The sequence below is a fragment of the Rhodnius prolixus genome, unplaced genomic scaffold, assembly GCF_049639745.1.
Source record: "Rhodnius prolixus isolate KJV_2025 unplaced genomic scaffold, Rpr scaffold_5, whole genome shotgun sequence".
Lineage (NCBI taxonomy): Eukaryota > Metazoa > Arthropoda > Insecta > Hemiptera > Reduviidae > Rhodnius > Rhodnius prolixus.
The window spans coordinates 41,372,937-41,394,371 of record NW_027411624.1 but is presented as its reverse complement, the minus strand read 5'-3'; the positions used below and the strand labels follow the sequence as shown (position 1 = coordinate 41,394,371).

At 31.5% G+C, this 21,435-nt stretch overlaps 1 protein-coding gene and 3 long non-coding RNA genes across 4 annotated transcripts; 2 read left to right on the top strand and 2 right to left on the bottom strand.

Annotated features, from left to right (window-relative positions):
- Positions 1-8,306: 8,306 nt before the first annotated feature.
- On the bottom strand, positions 8,307-9,114 carry LOC141458786 (uncharacterized). Its single transcript, XR_012461178.1, has 2 exons — positions 9,082-9,114; positions 8,307-8,490 (listed from the first exon to the last, which is right to left on the bottom strand). It is a non-coding gene; the product is annotated as an uncharacterized lncRNA (long non-coding RNA).
- Positions 9,115-10,439: 1,325 nt separating this feature from the next.
- LOC141458785 (uncharacterized) lies at positions 10,440-11,899 on the bottom strand. Its single transcript, XR_012461177.1, has 3 exons — positions 11,688-11,899; positions 11,084-11,319; positions 10,440-10,588 (listed from the first exon to the last, which is right to left on the bottom strand). It is a non-coding gene; the product is annotated as an uncharacterized lncRNA (long non-coding RNA).
- Positions 11,900-11,975: 76 nt separating this feature from the next.
- Positions 11,976-14,806, top strand: mRpS2 (mitochondrial ribosomal protein S2). Its single transcript, XM_074137233.1, has 5 exons — positions 11,976-12,136; positions 12,656-12,778; positions 12,892-13,144; positions 14,272-14,455; positions 14,540-14,806. Exons 1-5 carry the CDS (start codon positions 12,112-12,114, stop codon positions 14,732-14,734), a joined length of 780 nt encoding a protein of 259 aa, XP_073993334.1. The 5' UTR covers positions 11,976-12,111; the 3' UTR covers positions 14,735-14,806.
- On the top strand, positions 13,151-14,263 carry LOC141458787 (uncharacterized). The gene is made up of 2 exons (XR_012461179.1): positions 13,151-13,678; positions 13,760-14,263. It is a non-coding gene; the product is annotated as an uncharacterized lncRNA (long non-coding RNA).
- Positions 14,807-21,435: the final 6,629 nt, after the last annotated feature.

The window sequence follows — 21,435 nt, the reverse complement described above, 5'->3', positions numbered from 1 at the left end:
TAAAAAATATTTGAAAGTGACTTAAATTTTAAAATTTGTGGAGTTCAATGTTAAGGTACATCATCATAACTGTTGAGGATTCATGGAAAAGCGGGTTTATTCAGCGGTAAGGGAAGGGTGAAAACAATAGGGCTGAGAAAACCTTAGGTATATGGTGAGTAATTGTTAAGTTACTGTTTGAAGGATGTTTTTGTAGAAATTTGAAAGATTGTTCGTGCCTGTTCTAAAGTTAATGGTTGTATTTTGTTGTTTAATGTATCATTTCTAATATGTTACGTTTGTTTCTGTTAGAGTTAGTAACAAGAATGGAAGTATTATCAAAGTCAAAATCTTGTTAAGATATTGTAAAGTTTGTCCAACTTATCACAATTGTGGCGTCACAACTTTTGCAATTGATTTTATATATTACATTTGAACGTAACATTTTTGGTGTAGGGTCTTTTAATTTTGTATGTAAGGTGTTGGTGCTCCTAAAAGCTGTCGAAATATTAGGTTTTTTGATTATTAATGATATTTTTTCTGAAAGGCCGTGAATGTAAGGTATGGAAATATACTTTGGTGGTTGAGAACTAGAATGTGAGATAGAATGTTGTACAGAAGTGTCAATGAGATAGAGTTGATTGGTGACTTGGCTCAGTGTAAGAATCTGTCAGAACGAATTGCTTTCATATGCTAATTTGTTATAAGTGAAGAGTCATTTTGTCTTATTATTGAAATGTCTAAAAAAGGTGATTTGATTATCTATTTCTATTTCGTGTGTAAATTGTATTCTTGGATGGCAGGAATTAAATGTCTTCAAGATGAGAAGTATGTTATTTTTAGGGATTGCTGTGAGACAATCATCTGCATATTTAAAAAAGAAAGGGATTGTAATAAGTAATTTTTCTAAGGACTGTTCAATTAAGTTATTAAGAAATATTTCTGCAAGAATAGGACCGAGGCTACTACCTATTGCTGTTCCAAAGATTTGTTTATAGAATTGCGTGTTGTAAGTGAAGTAACCAGAATTGCAACAGTGTGTAAGTAAGGATATAAAGATGTCTAAAGGTATTTTCGTGTAATGTTTTAGTTGATGGTATTTGTTTTTTTATGATTTTTATTGTTTCTTCTATTGGGTACGTTAGTGAAAAGAGAGGATACATCTAGCGAAATAAGAATATAGTCTGTAGGAATATTCATACATGATCTATCTACTCTTGATTTTAACATGAAAGAGTCTTGTGATATTAAATGTATCGTTAGAAAGATTTTTGGGGATGTCTGCCAAAAATTTGGAGAGGTTGTAAGTAGGAGTATTAATAAAAGTAATAATCAGACCAAAGTTGGTGTTTGAAGAAAAAAAAATTGTTTTTGGAATTTATTGACCGCACCTCAATATTCTCCATAATCATTCCAGTATTTTCCTTCATCAGCATTTTTAACTCTTTCCTGGCTACGTCCAGTAATGCTCAGCTTTCAGATAAAGTGATTACCTCCATGAGACCCTTCTTTACATCCAGCAGTAAATATTAATGGTTCTCATCCATTTCATACTGGAGAATAAAGAAGCCAAGGAAATCTAACTCACACTTCTGCCAGTAGAACTGTTGTTCAGATCTATTATTTTACTTGTAAATAAAACCTAAACTCTTATTACTTGTATTAATCTTTTCCTTTGCTCTGAATAAGAACTTCCAACCTTTTTAGAAGAAAAATAATTAAATTTTATTGAAATATTTAACGTGAAACCTATGTGAATTGTAGGTTTAATACATTATTTAGTCAAACTAAACTTTTTTAAAACATGATACTTAAGGTAATGTTATCCATTATTTTGTACTTATTATTACATCATTAACTTAGAACCATTTTTATGATGATTAATCTTTCCCTTTGAATCGGAGAAAAATAATGATTCCGCTTCAGTAGAATAAAGGTTGATGTTAAAGAAAACTTGTTATATTTGAAAAATTTAAACATATAAACCAAATTGAGAATAAAATGAAGTATTTTTGTAGATTTAATTCGATTTTATTATTAAACAAACAGTTTTAAGTTATTGAAAATTTATTTTATAGTACATGTGAACTCTGGTAGATCTATTTCAGCCACATTCGTTTAGTTTATTCCAGAATGATGTGTAAGTAGTCTATCTTTTTCCAAAAATGGGTATTTTCTTTTTTTTTAATTAAGAAAATTGAAAGCAGAATGGTTTAATTTTATTGAAAAAAAAAAAAGGTTTAGTTTAACAGAAAAACCTTACGTTTGTAATAGTATTACAATCGTGTGAATTCAAACATTCAAATTCAAAATTTCATTATTTTTGAATCATACAATTCACAACAAGAATTAGTCACTGTATAGAAAAATTAACTAAACTATTAACTAAATAATAATATCTATAATGCAAAAATGAATTTACCAAATAATTTTAATATAATAAATAAAAATTAGATCACTGTTAATAAAAATAAACCAAAAATATTGGCACAAAAGGTGGGCACTCAATCACAAAGTGAAAATGAAAGAGTCGGACTTAAGCAGCATACAAATAACAGAAGAATCAAAAGTATATTTAGTATCTTTAATGTAAATACTAGCTTTATTTAGATTTGCAAGTCGTAGTTGGATAATAATTCTAGACTTACTATATATTATATTTAGACTCCAAGTAAAATACACCAAGACCTATAAATTGTATTATATTTAGAATCTATAAACCAAAGCAATGTCATTACTTAAAAAATCTATTCTTTAAGCAATCAATTGTAATGTGATCTGATCCTTAAGCAGAAATGAAAGTAAAATTTCCCGGGTTATAAATCGTGTAAATTAAATTTGTATACACATACAGTGACTCCCATTAATATTGGGACTCCTATTACAAAATGATTTAAAAGGAAAATGAAAACAACATACAAAAGTTTGGAATTTTTTTTTTTTTAAATAACATTAGCAACATCTGTGGAAATTATATATAAGTATAAATCGATGAAATTCCAAACTGTTAGGTAGCACTTTTTGAAAAAGTGTGAAATAAGGCTCTCAAAAATATTGGGACACCAGAAGTGCTAGAGTTTAAATGTTCAATATTTAAAATCTCCGACTATTTAATATTTGGTTGGTAATGATTTAATAATTGCTTTTTGACTTACAATAGCCCTCAAACGATCAGGCATAGGTGAAACAAGTTTTTGGTTAATTCAGGTGGTGTTTTTTCCCCATTCTTCCAGGAAACATCGTTTTAATTCATTTTTGTTAGATATTACTTGTTTACTTAAAGCACTAGCTAAATATTGCCATAAATCTTCAATGGGATTAAGACCTGGAGACTGCGGAGAGGTTTGGAATACTTTTGGGCAATTATATAACAGTCACTGGCGTATCACCCAAGCCGTAGGTTTGGGGTCGTTCTCTTGGTAGAATTTAAAATACCCAATTTTTGGGCATTTTTTTTCAAATTATTTTTTAATATATTACTATAAACCATTTTGTCCATCACTCCATCAACAAACATTAATTCTCCAAATCCTGATGCGGACATCTAGCCCCAAACCATAACTGACCCACCTCCACCCGGTGGTGCAGCTTTATAACCCTTTAAAGTTGGCTGTAAATTCTTCTTTTCGAGTTCAGCATTCGCTTTCCTCCAAACCATATCCCTTCCATCTGACTGGAAAACATTAAATTTTGATTCATCGCTAGAGTATATCATTCCAAAATTCACTATTTTCATTAAAATATTTTTCGGCAAATTTCACTCTCTTAGCACGATTTATCTTACTGACAAAAGGATTCTTCCAGGCTACTCTACCATGATAGTCGAGTTTTCTTAGCACTCTCCGAACTGTTTCTGCCCCTTTTTTGCTTTCTAAACATGTCAAAAATTTATAAATATAATTATAAAATGAAATGAATTTATAAAAATTTGAATAAATGGGTGCCACTTTTAATTTTCGTCAATTTTGAACTTCTGTATGTTCTGTCCCAATATTAATGGGAGTCACTGTATATCTACTGATGTTTAAGTCAAGTAGTTTTTTCCTTTTATTCAGTGCTTTCATCCTTAGGCTTTTTCGATATTTTGCCAACTTGCAGCCTCGTTAAGCTCAGCTTTCACCTGAAATGATTATTTTTAAGGGTTCCACCAGTAGCATGGCTATAATATTTGAGGTGATTTGCACCCATTCTATTTGCGATGATAAACTAAACAAGGGAATCTACCTACACCATCGGTAGAATGTACTTCAGGTAGTAAAATCTATTAATTATTTAATTATTCGTCTATTAAGACGTTCAAAGTAATATAAAACGTACAAAATAATAGAAAACTCTTCATATAAATCTTTACCTTTTACATTTTATTATTATTTTATAATAATGCAGTTGTTTATTGAGTACTGTGTAATAGCTAAAGCCCTTATTAATAAAGACATTGCATTAAAAAAAAAAGTAGAAGAAAAGTAAATACAATTCAGGACATTTTAAATTGCAAGGATATGAATATGTGGACAAAATCCGTAGTTAAGAGCGCTCTTGTGGCAAGGTAGATAACTACTAAGCAATAATTAGTTATCAGTTCTCCCGCTAGATCGCATTGAAATATAGAATTTATGTTTTTTAAGTTCAAACAAAACGTAATTATTTCCATTTTTATGTAACCTACTTTAAGTAACTTTGATATGTGCTTTAAATTAAGTATTGAATTTCGGATAGGATGAAAATAATAGCTATAATAATTGAATAGTAATTATTATTTAAAAGCAAAACGTTTTGTCATAAATCGTATCAATTGCATGCCAAAATTTTTGTAGAAAACCATTTTACTGATTTAGAGTTACAAAAATAAGAGCTTCGGATCGCTGTACATTTCTAAAACAATAATTTTGATAATTAATTTTCAAATTAATAATTTGATAATTATTATAATTCCTATCATATCTTATTATTGATTGAATTCGTAAGAAGTAGTTATATTCAACTAAAACCTTTTTAGCCACCATCAACTATAAACTATAAAAGCTAAGCTTATTTTGTCTTAAAATTAAAATTACTCACTGTTGATAACAAAACTAGTTTTTGATAGTGTATTTGAACAGATTAATTTTTAAGGGAATAGTCTTTAAGAAAATAAAATGTATACATTAGTAATTACATAACTTGTTGCATACTTCACTTGAAACATGCAACTTAATATTATATACTACAAGTTTAATTATGTAGCTGAAATTTTGGAAATATTTTATTGTTGAACAGATTCAAAGGTAAGAATAATTTGACTAATTTTTTTAATTTTCGGGTCACAACATACTCATGAGACCAGAATTTTATCTAAATATTTTTTGTAATGGATTTTAAACGACAATTAACGGTTGCCTTAAAAAAAAAAAAATTATCAACTTAAGGGTGATTCGGCCACAGTTTTACCTAAAGCAAAATATCTTGGTAAGTGCTAGCTTACATAAATTTTTTATTTCTTTTCCAATTTTCTTTTTATATCGTCTTTATATTCTTTGTGGTGTAATTGTAGCACATAATCAGTAGGCATTTACTATTAAGGTGAATCTATAAATAAGGTAAAGTATGTGCAACTCTTACTAAGCTTAAGAAATAACTGATCTAATTGTGTGTTTCTTAATTAATGATTGGAAATAGTATTTTATCTTAATAGGATAGATAATTTTGGCATTACGGCGTAAGTAGTTACAGTACTTGGGCTACTTTAATTTATAGAGAATGCTAAGAGGAATAGTGTCAAGTAATTACAACACCAAATAATTTTCTTTGGAAGGATTTACTTATAAGTGCATTTTATTCAAGGTAAGTGTTTATTCCAAATAATATTTTGATTTTTAAATGCTAAAAATTTGCATTAGAGTTTATTAAAATTGAATATTGTTTAATTAAATATACAGGGTGATCCATTTAATACGCACCAATCGCTAATAACTTTTTAGTAAAGCGGAAAAAATGAAGATACAGCATCGGAGGTGGAAAATTTGAAAACTAGACCAAAAAAAAACAAACATAGTTTACTTCGTGAGTTTTTTCGAAATTCTGCTTTCCTAAAAAGTTATAAGAAATTGGTGCGTTTTAATTGGATCACCCTGTATATTACTGAGGTCGATGAGCTGTCCAATAAATTTGCAAAAGTACAAGTCAATGCTATAGATGGTTTTATTATATTGCTTAATTGCTTTTCTTGTTCCAGTTTCCTACGCTGGCTCGAAGTTGCCATGGTGCTCTGTATTGCAACACATTCGCTTGTAAGTTGAGGTAATTCCAATCATTTCTGCATTCCAAATTAAGAGAACTATATACTACTACGCTATCTTATGGAAATGGTCTTCAGGTAATTTTATTGATTACGTAGTACGTTCAAATTATTACATCATAAAGTAAAAGATTTTTTAAATTGATAAATTCTTCCCTTTGTAAAGTTCTAATTTTAGTTAAAGGAAGGTATTAATTTTATTGAAAAATTCAACATAAAACGTGTATGTTAATGTCATATCATTTTCCATTCACATAAAACTATTAGTCGGGCTTATCATTTGTCAATTCAGTTTCATAAAAATAATTCAAATAAAATATTAATAAATTATGTAGTTATTTTCTCACTGATAAATAAGTGTGTTTATTTTTATTTATATATTTTATTTTTACTGATAAAAAGATTAAAGTTCTTAAAAAGGCATATATTCAATTGCAGACACTTATAATTATTATGGATTTTTTCTTATTTCAAGAAAAAACTTGAGTCAACAGTTAAATGTAATTAAATTAAAAATGTTGACTTTCAGATTAAATACTGCAGATACTAGCATACAGCCAGCAAAACTGTTCATCAATTCAAGCCCCAGTTAAAAAAGATGTTAATACGTTTATTCAGTGAAAATATAAGATTCAACTTTCTTAGGAATCAATTAATAAAACAAGTAAGTATATTGTATATAATATGCATGTTTATTTCAAGATAGCATTACAGATTATTAGGCAAAAATGATCGATAAACTCATGAGAGTGTGAAGATTAAATGGGAGAAAAAGTGTTCAGCAGAGTCTTGAGAGTGTGCAAGTGGAAGAATAGATGTAAGTAAAAATAGTTGCCAGAGTCGTGAGAGTGTGCTTGTGGAAAATAAAAAATGAGTAAAAGTGGTCGGCGGAGTCATGAGAGTGTACTTGTGGTAGAATAAAATTAAGTAAAAATGGTCGGCAGAGTCGTGAGAGTGTGCATGAACATAAGTAAAAATGGTCGGAAGAGTCATGAGAGTGTACTTGTGGTAGAATGAATATAAGTGAAAATGGTCAGCCGAGTCATGAGAGTGTGCATGAACATAAGTAAAAATGATCGGAAGAGTCATGAGAGTGTGCTTGTGGTAGAATGAATATAAGTGAAAATGGTCAGCCGAGTCATGAGAGTGTGCGTGTGAAAGATTAAAGTGAGTAAAAATGGCCAGAGAGTCATGAGAGTGTGCATGTGAAAGAAATAAGTAAAAATGGTTGGCAGAGTCATGAGAGTGTGCGTGTGAAAGATTAAAAATTAGTAAAAATGATCACGAAAGTCGTGAGAGTGTGCAAGTGAAAGAAATAAGTAAAAATTGACAACAGTGTCGTGAGAGTGTGCAAGTGGAAGATTAAAAAAAATAAAAAATGGTCGGCAGAGTCATGAGAGTGTGCAAGAAGAGCAACACTTGCCATCTAGTGGGAGTGGCAGTGTACTGTAGCCGTTATCATGGAGATATGGGCGGTGCTTGGCATCTAGTGGGTGGTGGCATTGTACTGTGGCGGTTGTCATGGAGATATGACGCGCCGCCATCTTGCCTCCAGAGGGTATATAAGAAAGTTCGCGGCGCGGGCCGGGCCGGGCGGGGGGAACATTTACCTTCCGACCGTTGAAGCAACAACATCTCCATAACCATTACACTACATTATGATTCTTTTTGGGAGAGAAGTGACAGATGTCTTAACTAGTCAAGATATAGTTTGGAGCGACGAGCGATATACCCCTCTACATCACTCAAGTCGTACTGAAGAGAATTTGTTTATGTTTACGTATATATAGAGGACTAGCAGTGCTACCTGGTGGCGAATTTTGGAACTAAGTTGTTTATGTTTACAAAGATCTAGCAGTGCTACCTAGTGGCGAGTCTTGGAACTAATTTTTTATTTTTACGTTTTTTTTCTAATCTCTCTAATTTTTTGCTTTTTTTCTTTTTTTAAACATTTTTTAGCACTTTTTTTGCATTTTATTAAATAATATGTGTATTTATGTCATATTATAGAATGTTAATGTATGTAAAAAAATAGGTATGCCAATAAATAGACTTTTTTGAAAAAAATAATGGTTTTTCTTTATTCTGCTCCTAAATAATACATTTTTTTATTAATTAATTTATAACAAAAGTTGTTTGCATATTCACATTGGATGTTTTCTCTACGTCTTTTTCATTTTATCTTCATTTGATACACAGTTTGGCAGGTAGTAATCCTAGTATTGGCTGTTTCCAATCTGAAAAACGTCATTTATTCAATGGAAGTTGTGTAAATGCCTCTGAAATTAAATTAAAGTAATAGATATTTACATTAAAATAATTTTTCAAAGAACCTAAGCCAATATATTCAATGAAAATGGAATATTATATACTTCCAAGTAAGGTCCATTAGATTTATAATTAACATTAGAATGATTGAAAAATACTACACATTTATAATCTGCATCACTAGTAATTTTTTAACTAGAAGAATTCGGAAGATTGAAATTTTTTTAATGCTGTTTTAAAGTAATAATAAAAAAAAAAACTGAATAAACTTGAATTATTTTTGATTTAATAAATCTATTGCAAAATGAACACATAATCTGCTAACTTTCTCTTTTATCAATTATATTTATGAAAATAAATTATGAACTAGAAATAATTCGTTTCTATTGAAAAATGATGCAGAATAAACATGTACGTTTAATGTTGAATTTCCCAATCAAATTAGAACGTTCTTTCAACAAAACTTAAATCTTTTCAAACGGAAAGATTAATCATTTTAAAAAAGATTTAACTTTATGATGTAATACTATGAACTTACTATATGTAATGGATAAGATTACCTGAAGAATATTTCCATGGCCAAGTACTACGTACGAGGGGGTACCCAAAAAAAACCGGAATTATTTTTTAAAAGCTATTTATTTACAAATTTTTTACAGAACAACCTTATCCCCTTCAAAATACTCTCCATTACAACTAATACATTTGTCCCACCGGTGCTTCCACTGTTCGAAACATTTTTTGTAGTCATCTTTAGAAATGGCTGACAGCTCCTTCTTCGTTTTTTTCTTGACCTCTTCAATGTTGTCAAATCGGTGACCTTTCATGCCCTTTTTCATGCGTGGAAATAAGAAAAAGTCGCACGGAGCCAGGTCAGGCGAGTAAGGTGCGTGGGGCAGCGGAACCATGCCATTTTTAGCCAAAAACTGTGTAACAGAGATGGCTGTGTGTGCAGGTGCATTGTCGTGGTGGAAGAACCAGTCTCCTGTTTGCCACAAATCGGGTCTTTTTTGGCGAACACTATTGCGCAATCTTTTCAAAACTTCCAAATACAAGGTTTGATTGACGGTCTGACCTGGGGAGACAAACTCTAAATGGACTACGCCTTTGGCATCAAAAAAGCAAATCAGCATTGTTTTGATGTTTGACTTGACTTGACGACATTTTTTTGGTCGGGGTGAAGATGACGTCTTCCATTGGCTCGACTGTTGCTTTGTTTCTGGGTCATAATCATAGCACCATGACTCATCACCAGTAATGACCTTTTACAGAAAGTCTGGATCAGTTTCAAGCTGTTATTTCAAAGCACGACATGTTTCAACTCGATGTTCTTTTTGATTGTCAGTCAGAACTCGAGGAACAAACTTGGCAGCAACCCTTTTCATCCCCAAATCTTCCGTTAAAATTCGCTGAACCGAGCTCCAAGATAACCCACTACTCTCTGACAGTTGATCAATTGTCTGTCGACGGTCTGTGAACACCAGCTCTCGAATTTTTTCAACATTTTCGTCGATTCGGGCAGTTGATGGACGTCCAGAACGAGGTTTGTCATCAATCGACATGTCGCCATTTTCAAACCGAGTAAACCACTCGTATACTTGAGTTTTTCCCATAGCGTCATCTTTGTAAGCTGTTTTCAACATTAAAACACTTTCAGCAGCATTTTTGCCGAGTAGAAAACAAAATTTCAGAGCTGCACGTTGTTCACTTAAACTTGCCATCATAAAAAACGAAAAAAGAATATAACAGCGCTGGTAAAAACAATCACTGCAGATGAACAGAACAAGCCAGGCAGACAACACAGGCAGGACTGAACAGGCAAGGAATTGCGCTATACACGTCTAGCGGCAGAAATGCGTACTACATAAGCTCCATGCGCGGCAACGCAATTCCGGTTATTTTTGGGTACCCCCTCGTATATTTCCAAAACTTCTTCATTCTCCAGAATAGTTAGAATCATCAATGCTGAATGTTAAGAAAGCACTGTAAAGGTAGTTATTCCCCATGAAAGTTAAGCAATAATGGGCAGATACACGGCATTGGTTAGAAAGACCACGGATAAAAGTACTGCAAATTTATAAAGAATGTTACATTAATAATGTTAACTAAATTCAACCTTGTGTAAGACTATAATAGAAACTGGAGCATTTACAAGAAATTTCTTATATTAACACTAGGCCTAGATCGGGAATCGAATCCAGTACGACAATCACCTTTTAGTCAATATAAATGAATGTAGTTTAAATATAAGAAGTAGCATTGACATGTACTTATAAATAAATGCTTTTAAGAACTTAAACCTTGTTTTATTAACTTAACAGTCACCTTAATTGTCTAAGAAAGATAATTTTATTTAGTATAAATGTTACCATTTTCCTAAGAAATTTTATATTAAAACAAAATTAATATACCGAGGAAAAGATGTTTAATTTGGCCAAATAATAAATAGTTTTATTAGATTGAAAATTAAAACGTTATTTATTCACATTAAAAGAGAAAGATTATCAGAAATAGTTGTATGTTTGTGGTACTCAGAACATTTGAAATAATAGATGAAACTACCTGAAAAACAGTCCCACATAGGTAAGTATCTTGACTTCTTCATATTTCACAATAGACTTGATGAGAATTATCTTTTACCGCCGGCCTGCTGGATCTAAAGAAAGGCCCATAGAGAGATCATCATTTCCAGATGAAAGCTGAGCATTAATTAGGCTGCAACCTGGCCGTGTAGAAAGCACTGGATAAAAATAGAAAGCTCTTGACTGCAGTATCTTTCAGGTGCACATTTCAGCAGGCTATTAAACAACAAAATATAAATATACACAATAACATATTTATAAAAATGACAATTATACTTCCTAATAGATTCTGTATTTTCATAGACGGCATTATGAAGTTTCATGCTTTATGCAATAACAAAAACATTTAAGTATTCGTAATTTAAAAAAAAAAAAAAATGCAAGCTATCTTTGTGACCAAAATAATTGGAGTGATAATAATCAACCAAAACAAATGTAAGCAATTAAAAATAAGTTATCTCCACTAAAACTCCTCTTCTATTTTGTGGAGTTTGTTTATAGTAAAAGAAAGTATTATTTTTTAAATAATATCTCAAAATATGCTGATCTTGTAATATTTCTTAAGCATTAACATTTGTTATTACCTGAATGTGAAATGTATCGTTGATTTTGCCTATCGTAGCACACCGTTTGTTCAATTCCTTCAAGATGTTGCACTTTCATCCATTATCAGCGATGAATAATTAGTTTAAATAAATACTGTAACGTGTTTTCTACCTTACTTAAGCTTTTAACCCTAAAGTAGCTAAGTAAGGGGAGAAGATACCTACACCTACTAAATTTATCGATATCCAGCATTGTGTAGGAAAAGTATCGAGTATACGATACAAAATATTGAAAGAAAAGTATCGAATATGTGGTACAAAATATTAAAAGAAATGTATCGATACTGGTTGTTGGTTATTCTAACTTAACTGTTACTGATTTGTTTTTCTTCTACCCTAAAACAAACTGTTATTAATTTTAATTATTTTACTACGATGCGCCTTTTATATTGAACTTTAAATAATGGCCTGTATCCTAAGGAATATTGGTAAGTTAATATTTATTTATTTTGCAACTTCTTAGGAAATAGGCAGTTTGAAAAAAAGTTTTATACCCATTACAAGCCTTGAAGGAATAAGAACTACCAATAATTTACGCTTTGTTGTGATGTGGGCTGCACGAAAAGTGCAGGGAATTGCGTTATATTTAATAAACTAGTGCTTAAACAAACCTAATTATATGTGCCTAAGTTTTTCCAGTAAGTTTCATTTTTTTGTTTTCATTTGCTAACATTAAAACTAGAATTTATTCTATAAAGCAGAAATTACGGTACCCTGACCATTATTATCGATGCATTTCACTCCTCACCAAAAATGTTTTAAAAAGTATTAAACAAATTCCATAATGCTCTCTCTACTTGCTCAAATCCTCTTGTTCAGTCTGTCGCCTCCTTTAACATTCCTGACAAGCCTTCTCGCAGGCTGTCAAAGTGCACTAATCTGCTTTTGTAGAATTTGTAATTCTTTAACTGTAAGATTTAAATTATATATATTGACTTTGATTACAGTTTCAACAGCACTTAGGCGTAGTCCAAAAATCTGTAAAATAAATAAAATAGAAATACATCAATCTAAATTGTTTTCAACTGAATTAATAGCTGAAAAAGTGGATGATGCAGAAATTGTAACAGGTAATGATCATGAATTTATCTCTATTTCTTCTTTTTTTATTGATTTATTATGTTAATAAGTAATAAATAAGTGTATCATTTATCCATTGTATTAAGTATATTTATTTTTACAGTACCAGAAGGTTCTTTGGAAGAAGAAGATTATTTCCAAGTTGGACGATTATTCACTGTTAGTGATTTGTTTGATGCTCGAGTACATTATGGTCATAAAATAGGCTCGTTGAATGAATATATGAAGCCATACATTTTTGGAGAAAGATTGGGCCATCTTATTATAGATTTAGATAAAACTGCACGTTTATTGAGACAAGCGTTAAATTTTCTAGCCCATATTGCATACAGGGACGGAATTATACTGTTTGTAAGGTTAGTTAAGCGCTACTTTCTAATTCAAACATTTAAATCTATCAAGTATTTGTAAGAACTAAACAGTACCCTGAGATAGAGTAATGAGAAAAATTGTGATGGCTCTGATTAGCCTTGTACTATTTATTCGATTTTTGATTGTTACGAAGTGAACCTTCTTTAAATGCTGCCATTAAAATTCGTTAGAATTAGGATATTGCTTTAATCTTCTTCCATTATGGAAGTTAAGTCGTGAAGAAATAAATAACTTACTTTACTAGGATTCGCTCATGGGCTTAAAAATAGGAATTCAATTCGATTCTTACTGAATACTTTGTGGCGTAGTGATTCGGACCTTGACCTCCTTTATACTGTTCTTCCACTGTAGCGATCACTTGTATATCTTCTCCATTCTTTTACTTTCAAACCGCAGAACATCTTCCACTTTCAAGCCTGGGCATCTTCGAGGATACCGTTTGCAAGGTCCATCTAGAGGACAACCTGTTTTGGGCCATGCTCTAGAGATCTTCCGCAATACATAAGGCCGTGCAGATCGTAAAACTCTGTATTATTTATTAGCTCTTCAGTACTCTACCTCTTCAAAATCTAAGAGCTAAAAGATCTTTTCTTTTTCAGTAAGTCAGACAGAGTTCGTCTGCTGTTGTGAGGATTTATGTTTTTCAACGACGTATATAACTACAGTAAACTGAAAAACCGTCTAATTTACCAAAAATCTAGTTAATAGGCCCTCAGGTTAGTCGGTCGACTTTTTATTTAAGTGCTAATTACCAGAAAGATTGCGGTATCTTTAAATGGTTGAAAAATCTATTCTAATTCATCTTTTAACCTGTAAATATTAATCTCGGGCAGCGTACGGTATTTACATACGTCATACAAATCAATGCGTTGAAAAACGTTTATGTTAGATTTTCTTGATTTGAGGTCCTTAATATGAAATCATTTTGCTGTACTCTTTCTTTGTATCTTTTATCAAAATTTTCTCAGTTCTCTTCAGTTTCACCCTAGCTTCAATATGTGCAGAGTTCCTTTTCTAAATTAGAGTTTTTCCTTTTGATTATTTTTCCTTAATTAATACACTAAAATATTCAAGTAACTGTATTAGTATTTTCTGTTTCAAAATTTTCTAGCCAAACCCCACAGCATACTCTATTAATAGAGAATACAGCTGAAGAATGCCAACAATTCGCTCATACAAGAAGGTGGCGTCGAGGAATGTTTACCAATTCTACCATGATGTTCGGCGCAATGACACGACTTCCTGATCTTTGCATTGTGTTGAACACTCTTACGACCGTCTTGGACCAACATTGGGTATATATTTCTCTTGTAAAAATATATATATATATATAAGAATTTTAAACCTTTTATTGATAAATTTTGTGGTTGTGGTTGTAGGTAATAAGTGAAGCGGCTAAAATGGCTATACCGGTTGTGGGAATAGTGGACACAAACTGTAATCCAAATCTTATAACATATCCTATACCAGGAAATGATGATTCACCAGCTTCCATACAGTTTTACTGTCATCTGTTTAAGACTGTTATTTTAAGAGCGAAAGAGCTTAGAAGCAGAGATCTTAATAAACAGTAGACATTTAATTGCTTTTTGTTTTTTGTTGTAAATAATGTATTTTTATCTATTACAAGTTTTTTGAATTTAATATCTCTTTAGTTTTTCTTGAACTACCTTGATCCCAGCTGTTCTCCCAGCATAGAATCTTTTAATCCAGCCTTTACTTAATATCTGTATTTAAAGTGGGTTACATTGATGATTTTCTTGTACAACGTAGATTCATAACCAGTGGTCCACTGGCTCCAAGATGGTACATCCTGAAAAAATAAGGAAATAATAGTAAATCCAACAATGATTTTCAATTTCTACTTTTTTTAAGAACTTGTACTTACAATAATCGCAGGCCTAAGGGTGATCGATCTAATCCAGGAATATAGTATATTTTTTATTTGTTTTATAGGTTCTAAACCTGTAACAAAAGAAGTTGGTTTTATCCTTATCATTATCAATTACATATACACAACAACAACACATAAAACTTGGTACAAAAAATACGAACAAATTAATATTGATCTAACGTACAATTAAATACAAACATTACTCATTTAAAGAAATGACCGTAACATTAGTATATTTTTAACTTATTTGTATACTCTGTGAATGTTTCTATGAGAGTTAGCTAATCTTTCCATTTCTCTGGCTAAATTGTTGTTGCCAAGGTTCAAACGTTGCCTATAAATGCTATATGCAGGACATTCTAAAAACAAATAAACGACATTCTCACGCTGACCTCCATTACAAACCATACAAAATTTATTTGAATCTATTTTATTTAAAATACTTTTAACAGTAAACTTCAGTACATTCTGAGGCCCTGACATTCTGAATTGAAAGAATAATCTAATTATATAAAATGATAATTTGTTATTAAGATTCTAATCCTGGAATAAAAAGATAAAAAAAAAACGAAAAAATAAAATTATAGCAGAAACAGCTAAAATTTTTGTATTTCTCCCATTTCTTATAAACTTGCACTGTTAAAACTAGACCAACTAAATTGCACGATCGCGCCCTGGCGTTAAAAGATAACAAAAGAACGAGAAAATAAGGAAATTTTGGAAAAAAAATAGCCAAGAATTTCTATTTCTATTTATGTTTATTATGAAATTAAACATTCAAAACAAGTTGACCGAAAGTGCACGATGAAGGCCTTGCATAGAAAGAGAATGTATAAACGAGAAATTGAAGAAATTATTGCATAACCAGCCTTGAATTTCTGTTTCTTCCCGTTTGTTTTTGAACTTGTACTTCCAAAACATACTACCAAAAGCCAATGATCTAGCTCTGGCATAAAATAACGAAAAAATGAGGAAATTATAGTAAATTCAGCCATTATTTTCCAATTCTTCCCTTTTTTTTTTTATGAATTTGTACTTTCAAAAATAGACAACCTAAGGTTTACAATCAAGCCCTGGCTTAAAAAGAGAATGTATGAACAGGAAAACAAGGAATTATAGAAGAAGGAGCAATGAAATTCCATTTATTCCCTTTTTACTTACTTGCTCCATGGCTCTACAGCCCTTTAGGGCCTTGGCCTCCTTCAGCAATTCACTCCAAACCGTTCTATCACTCGCTTTCCTTCTCCATCCTCCCGCATTTAACTTGGAGAGGTCATCCTCCATCAAGTTCAACCATCTTAGTCTTGGCCTCCCTCTAGGCCTTCTGCCTCCCTCCGGGATGCCCTTCATAGGCGATGCGAGGTGCTCTACCTTGGTCATTCTGTGGAGGTGCCCCAACCAGCGTAGTCTTCCCAGCTTAATGCTCTTTACAATGTTCGCCTCCTTAAAAAGCTCCCTCAGATCAGCATTTTTCCTATATTTATAAGTACCACTATTCCCTCTTTAATGAAGTTAAATTTCGAAAACTAGTAGACCCAAGGTGTTCGATCTAGTCCTGGCCAAAATAGAGAACCTAAGAACAGAGGGGAAAAAAAAAGATTACAAGTAAACGAGCTCAATTTCCCTAATTATTTCCTTTATATGAACTGCTACAATTACAAGTAGACCAACTAATGTGTACGAACTAGCCCTGGCCCAAAAGAAGAAAGTTAAAACGAGAAAATCAGGAAAATATGGTAAAAATATCGCACATTTTCCATTTCTTTCGAAATTGTACATCCAAAACAAGCCGATTTAAGATCTACGATCTAGCCATGACACTGTAAAAAAAAAATAATTAGGACAAGAAAATAAGGAAATTAAGATAAAACCAGCCCAGATTATCCATTTCTTCCCATTTCTATAAATTTGTATTCCCAATAGCAGCCGTCCCAAGGTGTACGATCTAGACCTGGCTTAAAAGGAGAATGCAAGAACGACACAAGATTATTATTAAAATTATAGTATTATTATTCAGTATTAGTGTAGCAATTCTATCCATTTTTATGGACTGCTACATCTAAACGTAGCCCAACTGATATGTTAGATTAAGCCTTGGCATAAAAAGAGAATGTTGTTATTAAGAAAATTACAGTACAACAAGTAAATGTAGCCAAGATATTCGATTTCTATACTTTATTAAAGAACATTTACTTCCAAAAGTAGACAACCTAGTATATATGATTAAGCCTAGGCATAAAAAAAGAATGCAGGAACAAAAAAAATAAGGAAATTATGGTAAAACTATACAATATTTTCCATTTTTTACCTAGTTTCTTAAGTTGCACCTAAAAAAAATGCCGACCAGAGGTGTACGTTTTAACACCGGCTTAAAAGTAGAGTGCAAGAACAGAAAGAATAAGGAAATTATGGTAAATCCATCTATGATAGGTCATTTCTTCTTTTTACGAAATAGCATATTACGAGTATATACTAGCCTACCTAAGGTGTACAATTGAGCCCTGACATTAAAAAACCAATAATAATAATAATCACCTAGTTAGAATCGAATTCTCCTTTTTCTGTCTTTGAAAGTTAATAATAAGGCCAATGCTGGATTGTGCATCTGGCATCGATCACTTTTCAAAAAGAAGTAGTAAAAAACTACTGGAAAACGCCGAAATATCACCAAGGTTGAATAGAATTCTCCTTTTTTTGTCTCTGAAAGTTAATAATAAGGCCAAAGCTAGATTGTGCAGCTTGGGCCGATCTATTTTGACAAACAAGAAGTAAAAACTAGTGGAAAAAGTAGAAATAGTCTCCTAATTTCATTGTATTTCTGCATTTTATGCATTTGATAGTTAATATTAAGAGCAATGCTAGATTGCACATCTTGGGTCGATCTATTTTGAAAAACAACAAGTAAAAAGTAATGGACAAAGTTGAAATTTCACTGTGCTTCTACTGTTTCTGCATTTCATAGTTATTATTAAAGCCAATGCTACATTGTACTTCTTGGGTCGATCTATTTTGACAAAGAAGAAATAAACTACTGGAAAATGCAGAAATAGTCACCTAGTTTGAATGGAATTCTTTGTTTTCTTTCTTTGAAAGATAATAAAAAGGGCAAGGCTAGAGTGTGCATCTGGGGTCCATCTATTTTGACAAACAAGAAGTAAAAACTAGTGGAAAAAGTAGAAATAGTCTTCTAATTTCACTGGAACGCTGCTGTTTCTACATTCCATAGTTAATATTAAGGCCAATGCTAGATTGTACTTCTCGGGACGATCTATTTTGACAAGCAACAAGTAAAAACTAGTGGAAAAAGTAGAAATAGTCTCCTAATTTCACTGGAATGCTGCTGTTTCTGCATTTCATACTTAATATTAAGGACAATGCTAGATTGTACTTCCTGGGTCCATCTATTTTTAGAAACCAGAAGTAAAAACTAGTGGCAAAAATAGAAATAGTCATTTAATTTCACTGGAACGCTGCTGTTTCTGCATTTCATAGTTAATATTTAGGCCAATGCTACATTGTACTTCTTGGGTCGATTTATTTTGAGAAACAAGAAGTAAAAACTAGTGGAAAACGTAGAAATAGTCTTCTAATTACACTGTATTTCTGCATTTTCTGCATTTGATAGTTAATGTTAAGAGCATTGCTAGATTGTACATCTTGGGTCGATCTATTTTGACAAACAAGAAGTAAAAACTAGTGGAAAACGTAGAAATAGTCTTCTAATTACACTGTATTTCTGCATTTTCTGCATTTGATAGTTAATGTTAAGAGCATTGCTAGATTGTACTTCTTGGGTCGATTTATTTTGAGGAACAAAAAGTAAAAGCTAGTGGAAAAAGTAGAAATTTCCACCTAATTTCACTGTATTTCTGCTGGTTCTTCATTTCATAGTTATTATTAAGGCCAATGCTAGATTGTACAACTTGAGTCGATCTATATTGGCATACAAGAAGTAAAAACTAGTGGAAAAAGTTGAAATTTTCTCCTAATTTCACTGTATTTCTGCATTTCATAGTTAATATTAAGACAATGCTAGATTGTTCATCTTGGATCTATTTATTTTAAAAAAGAAGAAGTAAAAAACTACTGGAAAAGAGCGAAATATCATCTAGGTTGAATATAATTCTCCTTTTTTTGTCTTTGAAAGTTAATAATAAGTCCAATGCTAGATTGTGTATCTTGGGCCGATCTATTTTGACAAACAAGAAGTAAAAACTAGTGGAAAAAGTAGAAATAGTCTCCTAATTTCACTGTATTTCTGCTTTTTATGCATTTGATAGTTAATATTAAGAGCAATGCTAGATTGCAGATCTTGGGTCGATCTATTTTGAGAAACAACAAGTAAAAAGTAATGGACAAAGTTGAAATTTCCTCCTAATTTCACTGTACTTCTACTGTTTGTGCATTTCATAGTTAATATTAAGGCCAATGCTACATTGTACTTCTTGGATCGATCTATTTTGACAAAGAAGAAATAAAAACTAGTGGAAAAAGTTGAAATTTCCACCTAATTTCACTGTATTTCTGCTGGTTCTTAATTTCATAGTTAATAATAAGTACAATGCTAGATTGTACATCTTGGGTCGATCTATGTTGGCAAACAAGAAGTAAAAACTAGTGGAAAAAGTAGAAATAGTCTCCTAATTTCACTGTATTTCTGCTTTTTATGCATTTGATAGTTAATATTAAGAGCAATGCTAGATTGTTCAACTTGGGTCGATCTATTTTGACAAACAAGAAGTAAAAACTAGTGGAAAACGTAGAAATAGTCTTCTAATTACACTGTATTTCTGCATTTTCTGCATTTGATAGTTAATGTTAAGAGCATTGCTAGATTGTACTTCTTGGGTCGATTTATTTTGAGGAACAAAAAGTAAAAGCTAGTGGAAAAAGTAGAAATTTCCACCTAATTTCACTGTATTTCTGCTGGTTCTTCATTTCATAGTTATTATTAAGGCCAATGCTAGATTGTACAACTTGAGTCGATCTATATTGGCATACAAGAAATAAAAACTAGTGGAAAAAGTTGAAATTTCCACCTAATTTCACTGTATTTCTGCTGGTTCTTAATTTCATAGTTAATATTAAGAGCAATGCTAGATTGTACATCTTGGGTCGATCTATTTTGAGAAACAACAAGTAAAAAGTAATGGACAAAGTTGAAATTTCCACCTAATTTCACTGTATTTCTGCTGGTTCTTAATTTCATAGTTAATATTAAGAGCAATGCTAGATTGTACATCTTGGGTCGATCTATTTTGACAAAGAAGAAATAAAAACTAGTGGAAAAAGTTGAAATTTCCACCTAATTTCACTGTATTTCTGCTGGTTCTTAATTTCATAGTTAATATTAAGAGCAATGCTAGATTGTACATCTTGGGTCGATCTATGTTGGCAAACAAGAAGTAAAAACTAGTGGAAAAAGTAGAAATAGTCTCCTAATTCACACTGTATTTCTGCTTTTTCTGCATTTGATAGTTAATGTTAAGAGCAATGCTAGATTGTTCATCTTGGATCTATCTATTTTAGAAAAGAAGAAGTAAAAAACTACTGGAAAAGAGCGAAATATCATCTAGGTTGAATATAATTCTCCTTTTTTTGTCTTTGAAAGTTAATAATAAGGCCAATGCTAGATTGTGTATCTTGGGCCGATCTATTTTGACAAACAAGTAGTAAAAACTAGTGGAAAACGTAGAAATAGTCTTCTAATTACACTGTATTTCTGCATTTTCTGCATTTGATAGTTAATGTTAAGAGCATTGCTAGATTGTACTTCTTGGGTCGATTTATTTTGAGGAACAAAAAGTAAAAGCTAGTGGAAAAAGTAGAAATTTCCACCTAATTTCACTGTATTTCTGCTGGTTCTTCATTTCATAGTTATTATTAAGGCCAATGCTAGATTGTACAACTTGAGTCGATCTATATTGGCATACAAGAAGTAAAAACTAGTGGAAAAAGTTGAAATTTTCTCCTAATTTCACTGTATTTCTGCATTTCATAGTTAATATTAAGACAATGCTAGATTGTTCATCTTGGATCTATTTATTTTAAAAAAGAAGAAGTAAAAAACTACTGGAAAAGAGCGAAATATCATCTAGGTTGAATATAATTCTCCTTTTTTTGTCTTTGAAAGTTAATAATAAGTCCAATGCTAGATTGTGTATCTTGGGCCGATCTATTTTGACAAACAAGAAGTAAAAACTAGTGGAAAAAGTAGAAATAGTCTCCTAATTTCACTGTATTTCTGCTTTTTATGCATTTGATAGTTAATATTAAGAGCAATGCTAGATTGCAGATCTTGGGTCGATCTATTTTGAGAAACAACAAGTAAAAAGTAATGGACAAAGTTGAAATTTCCTCCTAATTTCACTGTACTTCTAC